Raw genomic sequence first — 15,352 nt, 5'->3', positions numbered from 1 at the left:
TAGGCAAGCGCTTCTGCACGTGGCTTATGAACATGTTCAACGCTTCACCTTGGACGTAGTTTCTTTTACAGCTAGTGACTGAAGAATTTAACCAATTTAAGAGCTGCTCAGCTGAGAAGGGAAGTGTAGAGACAACATGTCAGAGGGGTAAATCTAGCACTAGTGATGAGTAGGAAAATAAATCTTTTGGTTATAATTTTTATGACTTCAGAGCAAACATCTCTAATAGCCAGTCAATCTAGTACTTGGTGTTCATGAAAACATTTAGTCCTATAAATAGGAAAATTCTATTAGGTCATTTATTTCCCTTCACTTCTACTTTGTACAATTGCTCATTTGGCAAGCTGCCCCTTTGTGATTCACTTTAATAAAAACTTACAGTTAAGATTGCTTTTCAAGCTTTTGCTAATTAACCTCTTGTGTGAGAATGCAAGAATTATTCCACATTTACCTAATGGGAAATTGAGATACACCCAGTGCTTTGGACTTCCTTGCTCCTTAAACCTGTACTTAGGCCCCTAGACCATACCTATTTCCACATAATATGGAAAGTCAGCAATAAGCTTGGTCGCTGCCATTGATTTTAGGTTAGAAAACTGTTAAGCTGTTGAATTAGATAATGCATTGCTCTCAAACTGAAAAAGAACCATAATCTTTTAAGACAGTAGAAATAAGTACAGAGAGCGCTCTGCTATAAACTTTCATGTTATGTTGCCTCTAAATTGAGGAGGAAATAAGAGTATAGATCATCTTGATCAATATTTAGTGCGTACAGAGACTATCATTATAGAATGATTCATAGCCTATAATTATTTTTCTAATGCCTTTTAAACTGTGTGGGACAGTCTATACTCTCTTTGCTCCCAAGATTAGACAATGTTGCCCTTGAAACATAATTTAAAAATTCAAGTCTTTGCTCTAAGAAAAATTATTAGGAAATTAAGATTTCTACTTTTCATTTTATTTTCTGATACTTCTCTGTCAATTTAACAACAATAAAAATATTTTATGAAAATTATGAAAATCAGATTTGCATATAAAAATTCTTGCACTCTTAAAATGTAGAATTAAGTAGGAGTTAAATTCCAAGGATATGTGTTATACTAGAAGACGAAACAATTAATACTGATTAGTTTGTGAATCATGTTGCAACTCCTTCGCACCTTTGAATTTACAACAGATTTTATGGATCATTAGTATATAGGGTTTGAGTAATTTTTTTAATGACTGTTTTAAATATAGAGGAAGTGTCTTCTTTTGAGTGCTACTTTAAGATTGATTTTTCCTCTCTGATATTTTTCTTAAAGGTTAAGCTTTCAAAGTAGAAACTGTGATGATTTCTATCATTAATTTTTTAACAAAGCATCTATTTTCTAGTAGTCCCCAACCATGGATAATATCCATGCTAAAAGTGAAGTAAAAAGTATTTATATAAAATATGTTTAGTCTTAAACAATAGTTTTCACTGTGCATATGCTTTTTTGCATTTTTATGTGAAAACTTTTTATGTAAAAACATTTTATGTAAATTATTGCTATGGCAGTTTTAAATACTGAACATGTATTTCAGTAGCCCATAGTTAATCATCTCCGTAGACGCACAAAGAAAATCTAAGATAAAGCCTGCGTTTTTGTCAGAATCCTGGGAGGGAAGAATAATAGTCTGATATGAAAAGCTTTTCTATATAAAAATAGAAAGTGGGGGGGGATGGTTTTCTTACTTAAAAAAAAAAAAAAAAAAGTGTAGAAACAAACCGTTTCCTAACGGTTTCCATCAATGTGTGATAGCTAGCTTAATTTCCTAAATGTAAAACAAAGAAAAAAGGTCAGTGTTTCAACATGGTTCTTGAGAGAAATATGGATTAATTTTGTATATAACTTGTTTCTGTAACATCTTTTTCTCTGCTCCTCTCCATGTAGCTATGCTGCGCTGATAGCTGACTGGCCTGTGGTGGTCCTGGGCATGTGTACTGTGTTAATAGTGGTGTGTGCGCTGGTTGGAATATTAGTTCCAGATCTTCCAGACTTCTCCGATCCATTGCTGGTAGGTAAATATTAATCAGTTGTACTGTCAAATAAGGATTTTTGTTTGCTGGGGTTTTTTCAGTGATTCCAGTAAACAGCAGATGCAACTGCAGAAATTGACACATTTCTCTTAAATTGAGATGTGCCTAGAGGAAAACGCTGACTCTTAATGTCCCTGAAAAGGTTCCCTGTACTGTGAGTTTGTTTGGGAATCAATTTCCAGAAAGATTCAGTTGGTAGTAAGCTTGCAGAAGCAAGTTCTGTCTAATCAATCCATGAAAGAAATCATAGAATCATAGGGTTGGAAGGGACCTCTGGAGATCATCTAGTCCAACCCCCCTGCCAGAGCAGGGTCACCCAGAGCAGGTTACACAGGAACGCGTCCAGGTGGGTTTTGAATGTCCCCAGAGATGGAGACTCCGCCACCTCTCTGGGCAGCCTGTGCCAGTGCTCTGCCACCCTCAAAGTAAAGAAGTTCCTCTTCATGTTTAGGTGGAACTTCCTATGCTCAAGTTTGTGCCCATTACCTCTTGTCCTGTCCCTGGGCACCACTGAAAAGAGCCTGGCCCCATCCTCCTGACACCCACCGTTTAAGTATTTATAAGTGTTGATAAGGTCCCCCCTCAGCCATCTTTTTTCCAGACTGAAGAGACCCAAATTCCTCAGTCTTTCTTCATAAGAGAGACATTCCAGTCCCCTGATCATCTTGGTAGCCCTTTGCTGCACCCTCTCCAGCAGTTCCCTGTCCTTGAACCGGGAAGCCCAGAACTGGACACAGTACTCCAGGTGTGGCCTCACCAGGGCAGAGTAGAGGGGGAGGATGACCTCCCTCGACCTGCTGGCCACACTCTTCTTGATGCACCCCAGGATGCCATTGGCCTTTTTGGCCACGAGGGCACATTGCTGGCTCATGGTCATCCTGTTGTCCACCAGGACTCCCAGGTCTCTTTCCACTGAGCTGCTTTCCAGCAGGTCAGCCCCCAACCTGTTCTGGTGCACGGGGTTATTCCTCCCCAGGTGCAGCACCCTACACTTGCCCTTATTGAATTTCACAAGGTTCCTCTTTGCCCAGATCTCCAACCTGTCCAGGTCTCTCTGTATGGCGGCACAGCCTTCTGCTGTGTCAGCCACGCCCCCCAGCTTTGTGTCACTGGCAAACTCGCTGAGGGTGCCCTCTATCCCCTCGTCCAGGTCATTGATGACTATATTGAAGAGGACTGGACCCAGTACTGACGCCTGGGGAACACCAGTCATCACTGACCTCCAACTAGACTCTGTGCCCCTAATCACGACCCTCTGAGCTCTGTCTTTCAACCAGTTATCTATCCACCTTACTGTCCATTCATCAAGCCCACTCTTCCTAAGCTTCCCTATGAGGATGCTGTGGGAGACCATGTCGAACGCCTTGCTTAAGTCAAGGTAGACCATATCTACCGCCCTCCCCTCATCTATCCATCCAGTCATGCCATCAGAGAAGGCTATCAGATTAGTCAGACATGATTTCCCCTTGGTGGATCCATGTTGAGTACTTCTGATAGCTTTCTTTTCCTCCACGTGCCTTGAGATGCCTCCCAGAACGAGCTGTTCCATCATCTTTCCAGGGATGGAGGTGAGGCTGACCGGCCTGTAGTTGGTGAGCTGGTAAAGAGCCTTGTAATTCCTCTAATTAAAAAAAATTAAAAAAAAAATGTATTAAATCTTGACGTAGGGGCAGCTAATGGTAATACAAAGATGCAGTTGCCATCAGAGAGTGTTATCCACTAGTTTAAATTCCTTCTGCATTTTGCTATTGAAAGCTCATTTGTCCTTCAGCAGAACTGCTGTACATTGAATAATGTAAATTCATCCCAGTTTTAGATGTACAGCAGAGCACAACACACACCATACATTCTAAATCAGGTTTCAAACACTGAGGGCCAGGCTCTGTTAAAGGAAAGGGGATTCTGGGGATGGAACAATATCCATATTGAAAGACTGAAAGTAATTTTTGTCAGATTCTATTAAATATTGCGCTCATTTCTTTCTTTTCATGAGCTAACTTACCCCTGAGTAGTTTTCAGGACTTTTATTGAAAATATTGTATTTCATTATTATCCTCAAATAAAAATATACTGTTCCTGTAAGTTGTTACTGTTTATATTATAGTAGCATTTGTTGGTATATGTCCATATGTAATGTATATTTCTTGAAAACAGACAAATTATTAAAATTGTTTCAAAGTCACTTTCAAAATTATTTAAAGATTTGCCTTATTCTTGGAGAAATAGAGAAGAAATACTTGAGTGGGTTTTAGTCATATTTAATCAGTAAAGAGTGATAACTGAAATACAGAAAAGGACTTTGTAGAACACCTTTGCTCTGAAAACTAAGTGTTGAATGTTTGATAGACAAGATTATCATCACTTCTCAGGGAGAGAAGTAGTACGTGCAAGAATTCTTAATCCCTTGTCACTCTATACAGTTGGTCATTATTTTGTCTGATCTGTCATAAAGCATTTTACCTTTAAAAGTAGATGCCTGGAGAAACTATGCTTCTTAATGAAAACTATCCATCACTTTGATCATGTTTCCACTTTTCTGTTTGAGCTAAAGAAAGGAAAGTATTAATGGAATTTTGTGATGCTCTGTCTTAGGGCTTTGAACCAAGAGGGACAGCCATAGGACAGAGATTGGTCACATGGAACAATATGGTGAAGAACACAGGGTACAAAGCAACGCTTGCAAATTATCCTTTCAAATATGCAGATGAGCAAGCTAAAAGGTATGTATTAAAAATGCATTTTATTTTATTGGGGGATTTTTCTGTGGACATAGCACTTGCTTTAATACCCCTTGAGGTTAATGTATGTACTGCCACTGATTTCATATAAATATCGAACTGGTCTACAATTCTTAAGGCATAGAACTAGAACTAGAGATTTCCCATCATAAACTCTTTAAAAGAAATCAGAATTTAATTATCTTTTAAATTGTGGGTATTTTCAGTATTGGTCTCAATGTAGTTTCCTTTGAAGTCTCTAATAACAAAAAAATCAATGAATGTTTCAGTTTTTGAATACCAAAGTCACATCGGTAAAAATATATGTTTTTTCATATGTAAGAGCTATTAAGGTGCGTGGCTTGTTTGGATACTCCTTTTAACAGTCTCTTTGCTATGGTAAGGTAAAACTCTTTATTCTGTTTTAGTCATCAAGATGACAGATGGTCAGACGATCACTATGAAAGAGAGAAGAGGCAAGCAGACTGGAACTTCCACAAGGATACCTTTTTCTGCGATATTCCAAGTAAGTGGAGAAATGATGTAAGGAAGACTAAAACCTTCTGCCAGTTCAATGATTTCTGAGCTCTTCTGTATATTGTGTGCCTTATTAGGAAAATATTTTTTCTTAGTATATTCACGGTAAGCACCTTCTTTCCGTGTGCAGAAGTTTTTGAAAAAATTGGGCTGAAATGCTGTGTTCTATTGGTTCTTCCTAGGAAGCAACTGTATTTACTTAAAGTGCTTCCTTTAAGTAGTTCCATTTCCTATAAAGATTTTTATTAGTTATTGGGAATGCCGATGGCTGTAAAAGCAGCGTTTTGTGTATGACTATAGAGGTAACCCTTAATTCATACTAGGGAAGAAGTTGTGTTTTATCTGTGCCATTAACTGAACTCTAAAAAAAAAAACCTAATTCAAAATACTTTTCCTGTATATGTCCTAAAAGACATCTGTAGGTGATACCTTGTCTAGAATTTAGGGGTTTGTTGAGGAAGGGGAAAAAATAAATAAAACACAAAAACCCCACCCAGACCACACCACCCCCCAAACAAAACACCCCTCTCAAAGAAACAAAAATAAAGAAACAAACCCGCCTTAAGTACTGAAAGCTTATGAAACCGTCTAGGTTAAACGAGAGGACAGAAAAGACAAAGAAGTCTTTATTGACTTGTTACAAGGCATACTGCAAAACTTTGATAAGTCCCGTTCTGGCAGAGAGCACAAATTAGCAGACGTAGATCTTGCCTTTAGTCAAATAATGGCCTGGGCTCTTTTGCAGCTATTTCAATATGTGAGGACTGATAACAGAGCACAAAAACATAATTGTGAAATTATTTGTTTATATTACTTGATCTGAGAGAGCAATGACCAATAAAAACTGGGGTGAAAAACAGATTATTTTTTTTTTATTAGTTGTTTTGTAATTACGTTATGGTTTTACATCTTGGTGAGAGGATGTGAGCAAGGTCGTCATTTCTGCTCCTGTGAGCAGAACCAAATTAGACCGAGCAGATCTTGCGTAAGGAAGAGGAAATGTACTCAAAACTCTACTGAGCATCACTGCAGCTTGAAGCAGAATTAACTCCTCTTATCCTGCCCGCTGTTTCTGCATATTCGCACTGCCATTCTTTCCACTACCATTTCTGCGTAGTCTCAGTTGTGGCAGTCATGAAGGAATTGCGCTTCTATGGGAAAGCCAGTCTCATTATGTAAAGAAAACAGTTGATTTCCTCTTGACCCATATTTGTCATTCCTGGTGTCCTTCTTTGTCTGCTTCAGGATCAGCAGATTTCAGTTTCCTTGATCCTAAGGCACGGTCAGAAATCATAAAGCGCTAGCCCTGGGTCTTTTCATGACAATCATGTGAAGGGCAAAAATTCTACACATTCACAGCAGTGGGAAACATGGCTTTCGGAATGTTGTAATTAATGTGATAATGTTTCTTAACCCAAAGTACCATATTGCATTATGCAGCACCATATATTTGTGCTTGTATGTTTTCTTTGTTAGCTATGCATAAAGATCTCACTACCACGAAGTAATTATTTTCTTTCCTAAAAGCTGTATTCTAATAAATGTGATTTAATTGGTAATTTAAACTGTATGTGTCTAAACTGTAGAATTCTTAAAAATGGCCTCAAGGATATCACAACAATTTCCATTGCAGTCATTTGCTTCTAAAGCAAAAACGTTCTTGTAGAAACAGCTTTATAATTATTATTTATATTCTGAAATGACTTACTAAATCAGCCTTTGATTACTATTATCTGTGCACTGCCATTATGCTGTAAGAAGAATTCCATAGTTTGCTGATTAGATCTTTTGATTTTTATTTGTTTGTCATATTTCAGAAGATAGTTTGCTTGAATGGAAGTCTGTAGAGCTTCTAAGTGGTATATAATATTCAAGATGCCTATTTACTGTAAGCAGTTTAAGGAAACTGAAGCTTTAATGTGGACTGAGTCTTACAGATAAATAGCTCATCTTGAAAAGGAGGTGGATTCCCATAACCCGACAAAGATTTAATCTGTGTCATTTGAACGGTGAGATTTTGCCTCAGTCTTTGATACCAGACACCCCCAAATAATCTATAAAACTCCCCTCGTGTAATTTCAGGTGATCGCTATTCACGAGTGGTGTTTACATCAACAGAAGGAGAGAATTTATGGAATTTGAATGCAATTAAGTCAATGTGCAATGTAGATAACTTGAGGGTAAGTAAAGATGGCATTTAATTTGTTTAACTTGCAGATATGAAGCATACATTTAAAAACTTTGTTTTGCTTCCCGTTGCCATCCAGTAGCATATAAGAGGACTTCACATTGTTCACATCCTTTTCAAATGGTCAGTCAGCATGCAGACAGAGTTAAAAAACAACTTTGAATTTGTACAATCAGATTATATAGGGGAGTTTATTTGGTTGTGCTTACAATACCATCCAGAATTGGGTGGAGGAGGGTTGTTGAAGATACTGTTTCTATGGATCTTTTTTGTAATTTAGGTATTTACTTAAGAATATAGTAATCAAACATCTCAGCTGAGCAGAATGACAGTGCATCATGATAGCAGCATTGATTTTTAGCTAGTTAGTAGTCAAAACAAATTAATATGGTTAGGTTTTGCAATTATTGCTTCTCTGTATATGTAAATTTATAATAAAAATTAGATACTCAAGGCTCAGAAAGGGATGAAGCTTTCTTCATTTTTTTTAAATGCTTATTACTTAAAAATAGCGTGTGTAAATGATTCTAACACTAGCAATTTCCAAGCACTTCTAAAACTTTTTGAAGTCATGAAGTGCTGCAATATGCCCCACTTGTGCATGCTAGGTTCTGCTAGCCGCCAGTCCCTAGAGAGGATGCTGACTTGCACTGCAGCTATCGGAAGAAATTGATGACTTTAGTGACCTTCTGGTCTTACAGACTCTCTTCTGGCTGTAGGTTTTGTTCCTGAATTCATGCTTGTTTAGGGACACGATTCTGTTGAAGTAAGTGGCAAAGCTTTCTCTATTCAAAGACAGGAAAATCATGCGCTATTTTCTGGAAATGCAAACCTTAGAATTTATGTATTTTTCTGATGAGCAGGATTTCAGCACCAATTACTATTTGCTTTAGTATGAGCTAACAGTATATCCCCTATGTGTTAATTGTATTCCCATCTGCTTGTAACTACTTCAAATATGTGTTTTACTGACACTTAGGGGCTCCATCCTGCAGCTGCTCAGCATATGGTAGTCCCATAATCTTCACTGAGACATTATAAACAAAACAGCTATAGGAGGTGTTCAAATTTTTTACTACTTGGATAAGAAGAGCCCTTTCTTTCACCTGTTAATTGCAGAATATTTTCCCTATGAACCGTAAACAGTTATTTTATAAACTTCAAAGGCTGTAAATGATCTCCTCAGACTGCTTCCCCAAAACCGCGTGTTTGTGATTCTCTGTCACTGCGTAGATCCATTTGGGTAAAGCTACCCTTGGATACAGCATGTGCGCAGGTTGCACAGCTTAGTTTCCTCACTTGTTCCAAAATAAATGAAAATGTTGCCAGTGGCAGACCAAATCTGGCAACAGCAAAATGGCCTTTTCAGTTCCTTTGGATCACCAACAAAGCTCAATGCTACGATATATTAATTTTTTATGTAGTATTTTAATGAGCTATCCGGAGCTAAATTTTGTATTTTAATTTCTAATTTCCAGCTGCCAGCTCATGTTACTTTATCTTTGGCAACAGTTACCAGTGAATGTTTATGGCCTGCAGCAAGTGTTGAAGAACAGCATATAAACCTCATTGTCCCATCTTGAACTTGAATACATAGAGAAGACAATACAATCCTTTCCTCCCAATTTGCCTATTATATCCTCATAGGATTAACCTGGAGATGTGCCATGAAAAATACAGATATGCTATTCCAGTGCTTCCTTTTATTTAGTAGGTTGTTCAGTTTTTCCTGAGTTTGCATGCGTGAGTGTTTTTATCTGGAAACAATCAAATGTGAATTATCCTGGTTTTTTGGAATGCCAGTTTGTTATTGTTGAGAAACTGGTTGACAAAATTAAATCCATATTAAAGCCTCTATAACCGCCATGAGAATCCCCAAGTGCAATTTTTTGTCTGCATTATAAAGGATGGCTAATAATAAACCCGTGCAATTTTGCTTTAAACAAAAAAAAAGCCAAGTGTTAGAATTCAGATCACCTAAATTTAAAACATATATAGATAGCGGTTTCAGAGACCAATCGTGTAAACTCTTAAGCACATGGCTTTATTAATGTGACTGTATTAACACACGTTCATTCTATGTAATTTGATTAAGACTGAAATTTTACATATATCTAAGTATTTGAAGGATTAATTCTAATTTGTCATGTATAACAAGATAGCAGTTCTGGCTTTTAAGAGGTATTCCCGGTGCTCGATCAAGATTGAGTTTTCCCAATTTGAGACAATTTCCCTGATCTGCCCTTGTTACTTAAGAGCTTCGGTGCTGTTTTAGAGATACTTTCAGTTTTGCCTATGGTGATTTAGCTAAGTCATGCTCTTGCTGGTACTAAATCTGGAATATTGCTGAACTATTGCTGCTGAACTAAATCTGGAATATTCTTGAAGTGAAAGAAGAGTGTCCACATAAGGGATTAACACTTATTTAGCTAAGGAAATTCCTGGACCAAAATGTTAAAATTGCTATCGTTTTTGTAAAGCTCTGTTAGGAGTTCCTAGGCTTTGGGCAGTCACTTGAGGTGACAAGAGCGGTCCTCCCCCATAACCCCGCTCTGTGCCCCGTCTGCGCATGCCACTGGTCCCTGCTTGTCCCTGTGACTTCTCTGGCCTTGCTGCTGCTGCATCTTTCTCCACTCTACTCCCAAGTCAACTCTTGGGACTTTGTCCCACAGCGGGTGCAGCGTTCGGAGGCATGGCTGCTGTCTCTGTGCAGTGGGGCTTATTTTGGGGTGCTTCTTGCTACAGCGGCATTACCTTGTGGTTGTGCCTTGGAAGTCCTGCATGACTCAGGGACAGGCGGTGCCTGGGTGGCAGGCTGACCTGGTTGGGGGAAATGTCTGTCAGCTGCACAAGAGCTAAAAAAGACTCAAAGTGAGGATTGTAGAAGAGAGGTCAGATGATGGAAGACATTGTAAATCTGCCACAGCCTTTCTTTCTGGATGGTAAGTCCCTGCCTCTCCTAGGAACTGCAGTATGTGATTCCAAGCAGAATGAAACGTCATTGATGTGTGGCTGATTGTTTATTTTCAGGACTATAGTGTGAGCTGATAGAAGAGAGTTAACAGTCCTCAGCCTGGGAAAAAACCTCAGTGCATCTTCAAACAATAGAATTACAATATTCTTAATGTTTCTGCCAATTTTATACCGCTGTGAGAAGTCAGTGTACTGAGTTACTGCTGGTTTAGTCTGCTGCATGCTAGAGGATGCTGATCAAAAACAATGCATGTGGAAATAAGAATTTAAAATGCTAACACAGAAGGACCGTAAGCGGAATTTTCATCACTTTGGGGTTTTTTTTGTGGGTGAATGTTTCTAATAATTCAGACTATTACTTTAAACTGGAATTTTTTTGCCCTGCCTGTCTCTATACAGATCAGATCCCATTCCCAGTTTGGTGATCTCTGCCAGAGAGCCACTGCTGCTTCGTGCTGTCCCAGCTGGACACTGGGCAACTATATTGCTATTCTAAACAACAGGTCATCGTGTCAAAAAATTGTAGAACGGGATGTCTCTCACACCCTAAAGCTGCTTCGCACATGTGCCAAATACTACTACAACGGAACCCTGGGGCCAGACTGCTGGGATATGAATGCCAAAAGGAAGGACCAACTCAAGTGTACAAACGTGCCTCGCAAATGTACCAAGTACAACGCTGTTTACCAGATCCTTCACTATCTAGTGGACAAGGATTTTCTAAGCCCAAAGACAGCTGACTATGTCTTACCAGCTTTAAAATACAGCATGCTCTTCTCTCCTACTGAGAAAGGGGAAAGCATGATGAGTATTTACCTGGATAACTTTGAGAACTGGAATGCTTCTGATGGTGTAACAACCGTCACAGGGATTGAGTTTGGAATAAAACATAGATTGTTTCAAGATTACCTGTTGATGGATACCGTGTATCCTGCCATAGCCATTGTAATTGTTTTATTAGTTATGTGTGTATACACGAAGTCCATGTTTATCACGCTGATGACTATGTTTGCAATAATTAGTTCCTTGATTATTTCTTATTTTCTCTATCGGGTAGTATTTAATTTCGAGTTCTTTCCATTCATGAATCTCACTGCATTGATTATTCTTGTTGGGATCGGAGCAGATGATGCTTTTGTCTTATGTGACGTTTGGAACTACACAAAATTTGATAAACCTCATGCTGGAACCTCTGAGACAGTGAGCGTCACATTGCAGCATGCTGCTCTTTCCATGTTTGTCACAAGTTTTACTACCGCTGCTGCCTTCTATGCTAATTATGTCAGCAATATCACAGCAATCAGGTGTTTTGGTGTTTATGCCGGCACTGCCATTTTGGTGAATTATGTTTTGATGGTTACATGGCTACCTGCTGTAGTTGTATTACATGAACGATACCTTCTCAATATTTTCACTTGCTTTAAGAAACCTCAGCAGAGGGTATACAGCAACAAAAACTGCTGGACAGTGTTGTGCCAAATGTTCCACAAGGTTATTTTTGCAGTCTCAGAAGCATCCAGGATATTTTTTGAGAAGGTTTTGCCATGCATTGTTATCAAATTTCGATATATTTGGCTTTTCTGGTTCCTTGCCTTAACAATTGGTGGAGCATATATTGTGTGTGTAAATCCAAAGATGAAACTGCCATCACTGGAGCTCTCTGAGTTTCAGGTATTTAGGTCTTCTCACCCATTTGAACGATATGATGCAGAATACAAAAAGCTTTTTATGTTTGAACGTGTCCACCATGGAGAAGAGCTCCACATGCCAATTACAGTCATCTGGGGTGTCACACCTGAGGATAATGGCGACCCTTTAAACCCTAAAAGTAAAGGAAAGCTGCAACTAGATAGCAGTTTTAATATCGCTAGCCCAGCTTCACAGGTTTGGATTTTACGTTTCTGTCAGAAGTTAAGAAATCAAACATTTTATTATCAGACTGAAGAACAAGACTTCACAAGTTGCTTTATTGAAACATTTAAGCAGTGGATGGAAAATCAAGACTGTGATGAGCCATCTCTTTACCCCTGCTGCAGCCACTGGAGCTTTCCATACAAACAAGAAGTTTTTGAATTATGTATCAAGAGAGCTATAATGGAGCTAGAAAGAAGCACAGGGTACCATTTAGATAGTAAAACCCCAGGGCCTCGCTTTGACCTAAATGACACCATCAGGGCGGTGGTGTTGGAGTTCCAAAGCACCTACCTCTTCACGTTGGCTTACGAGAAAATGCATCAGTTCTACAAAGAGGTGGACTCTTGGATTTCAAGTGAGCTTAGTTCTGCTCCTGAAGGTCTTAGCAATGGTTGGTTTGTGAGTAACCTTGAGTTTTATGACCTTCAGGACAGTCTTTCTGATGGTACTCTCATTGCCATGGGTCTTTCAGTTGCTGTTGCATTTAGTGTAATGCTTCTTACAACTTGGAATATAATTATAAGCCTTTATGCAATAGTTTCAATAGCTGGAACTATTTTTGTCACTGTAGGTTCCCTGGTCCTTCTTGGATGGGAGCTAAATGTTTTAGAATCTGTCACTATTTCGGTGGCTGTTGGCTTGTCTGTAGACTTTGCTGTTCATTATGGAGTGGCGTATCGCTTAGCCCCTGACCCTGACCGAGAGGGAAAAGTAATTTTTTCTTTAAGCCGTATGGGTTCTGCTATTGCAATGGCTGCATTGACTACTTTTGTAGCTGGAGCGATGATGATGCCCTCTACAGTGTTGGCATACACGCAGCTTGGTACTTTTATGATGCTTATAATGTGCATTAGTTGGGCTTTTGCAACATTCTTCTTCCAGTGCATGTGCCGATGCCTTGGACCCCAGGGCACTTGTGGCCAGATCCCACTACCAAAAAAATTGTGGTGCAATGCCTTTTCTCAGACTTTTTCAGGAGCCCAAGGGGGCAGAGGTCAAAATAAATCACATTCTGTTAGCAAATATCAGCTGGACTCCAGAAGCCAAAAACCAGAAATGGAGCATGAGCACTATGAGCTCGAGCCTCTGGCGTCACAGACAGGTATCTGTAACCCTGCAGAGAAAGTGACTTACGAAGAAACTCATATCTGCTCAGAGCTCTTCAGCAGCAGGCCCCAAAACACGTGTGTGCCTATGCATTCAGCTTATAATAGTGAAGTGAGTAAAAGCATAAAAAATATTGCTAGTTCAGCTGTGCTACAGACGTCTATTGACCAACACGCCATATGCCCCATTTTCTCTCAGAACAGGCAGTGTAGCTGTACCGATGCATATAAGCAAGTGGCAGTGAAGTGGAGTCCACACTCATGTCAACAGTTGAGCGATACCTTCTGTTACCAGTGTTCTCCTTCGCCGGGAACTGTACCGATCCAAAGCTCTGTAGCTCCTATAAATGCTTTACAGCAAGCCGCCGAAGGTTACGTGCACCCAGTCCCGCATGTCCTCCACTGCAGTTGCCTTCAAGGAAGGCTCAAAAGAACGATGACGCAGAACTCCCTGCCGAAAAATTTTTTCTTCCAGTCCGTGCAACAGTTTCAGGCACATCAAAGAATAAATAGGACAGATTCACACGCTCATCAAAACCCAGAGGAAAACGTAAGAACTGTTCCAAAGGTGATGAGCTCCTCACAATTTCTCTGCCGAAACGTAGGACCTCTAATAGTGCATTGCTCCGAATGTGAGAACAGTGTCTCAAATAACCAAAAGGGATTCTGTCAGCAGACAGACAAGTGTGATGAAAAGGGTGGTACAGAAGCGAACGGGGTTGAAACCAAGAAAGCCTCTCTGTCAAAGCAGAAAAAGAAAGCGGAGAGCAAGATAGATCAGCGTTCTTTGCAGAACGACCGGGTTTTGAAGGCTGACCAAAATGATAAAAAACATCTGCTGAATAGGTCAGTGAGAGAGGCTCGCTATGAGGGTTGCCGTGAAAATTCACACTGTTGTAGCAAGGCTATCGCAGTGAAGTGCAATTCTGTTGACTGTCGAATGCCAAACATCGAAGCCAATGTGCCTCCTATGTTAATGCGCCCAGAACTTTCCAATGAAAGTTTGTTAATAAAAACACTATAATAAATCGTTAATTTGGCAATCCTGTGTCTTTCTTTTGAAAGTTAAGTTTAAAACACTAAAAAGGAAAGTCCTGAATAAATATGAATTATAATTTGCGTTTTGGAATGAAAAATGTATTTTATAGAACAGTAACATTTATACATTTCATAAAGCCATTACATGTAGTAAAACCTGATGTTGTCCAGAATGTTTTTTTGCTGTAACTCATAAGACGGATTATACTCAATTTAGTTTTTGTCCCAGGGCATTAGAGTTTGAACCCTCTTTATAAACCATCTCAAGAAATAAAGCGTTACGAAGAAACTCTCCCTTTTCTGCAGGCAGGGCTTGTGAGGTTGATAACGGTTGGGGTGGAATGAGATTGCCACCGTTTTCGGAGTGCATCATTTACCTCGACTGCTGCTTTGGCAGCCTTATGTGCACCTTCAGCAGTGGCAGGACTATAACTGTGCTCATTCAGAATTGTCCAAAAGACCAGCTCTGCAGGGCAGCCTGTTTTCAGAATATTTTAAACTATTTATCCTAACAAAATCTAAAGAAAAGCTCTTGGAGGTCGACAGCGCTTGCACTGTCATTGTTGCCTATCTGTGTATATAGTCCAGTAAAACATTTAAACTGCTCTTTCTGGCAGTTACTGTATAGAGTTACCATTAAATACCAGAGAATACCGGTGGAAACAATAGCAAGCGAACATTGTTTACTTCTCAGTGATGACAAAAAAAGTATAATTCATGTGTGTGACATATGCTTATACTCATATGTATGTGTATAAAATCAGGAGTTACAAAATTGGGCATGGAGTGCCTTGCAAGACCGAACTTTTTCCCA

The 15,352-nt window shown here is 39.3% G+C and overlaps 1 protein-coding gene across 6 annotated transcripts in view; it reads left to right on the top strand.

Moving 5' to 3' along the window:
- The window catches only part of DISP1 (dispatched RND transporter family member 1), an 88,134-nt gene extending 73,444 nt beyond the window's left edge, over positions 1 to 14,690 (top strand). For all 6 annotated transcript variants that reach the window (XM_074579046.1, XM_074579044.1, XM_074579048.1 and 3 more), the window contains 5 exons: positions 1,920 to 2,043; positions 4,658 to 4,785; positions 5,211 to 5,308; positions 7,402 to 7,499; positions 10,880 to 14,690. In XM_074579046.1, the coding sequence (XP_074435147.1) occupies positions 1,920 to 2,043; positions 4,658 to 4,785; positions 5,211 to 5,308; positions 7,402 to 7,499; positions 10,880 to 14,524 (4,093 nt within the window). In that variant the 3' untranslated portion in view covers positions 14,525 to 14,690. The remainder of the gene's footprint in view (positions 1 to 1,919; positions 2,044 to 4,657; positions 4,786 to 5,210; positions 5,309 to 7,401; positions 7,500 to 10,879) is intronic.
- The last annotated feature ends 662 nt before the right edge of the window (positions 14,691 to 15,352 follow it).

The sequence above is a fragment of the Larus michahellis genome, chromosome 3 (assembly GCF_964199755.1).
Source record: "Larus michahellis chromosome 3, bLarMic1.1, whole genome shotgun sequence".
In the NCBI taxonomy this organism is placed as follows: Eukaryota; Metazoa; Chordata; class Aves; order Charadriiformes; family Laridae; genus Larus; species Larus michahellis.
Note: the sequence above shows the minus strand (reverse complement) of the source record. Positions and strands in the feature narration are given on the sequence as shown.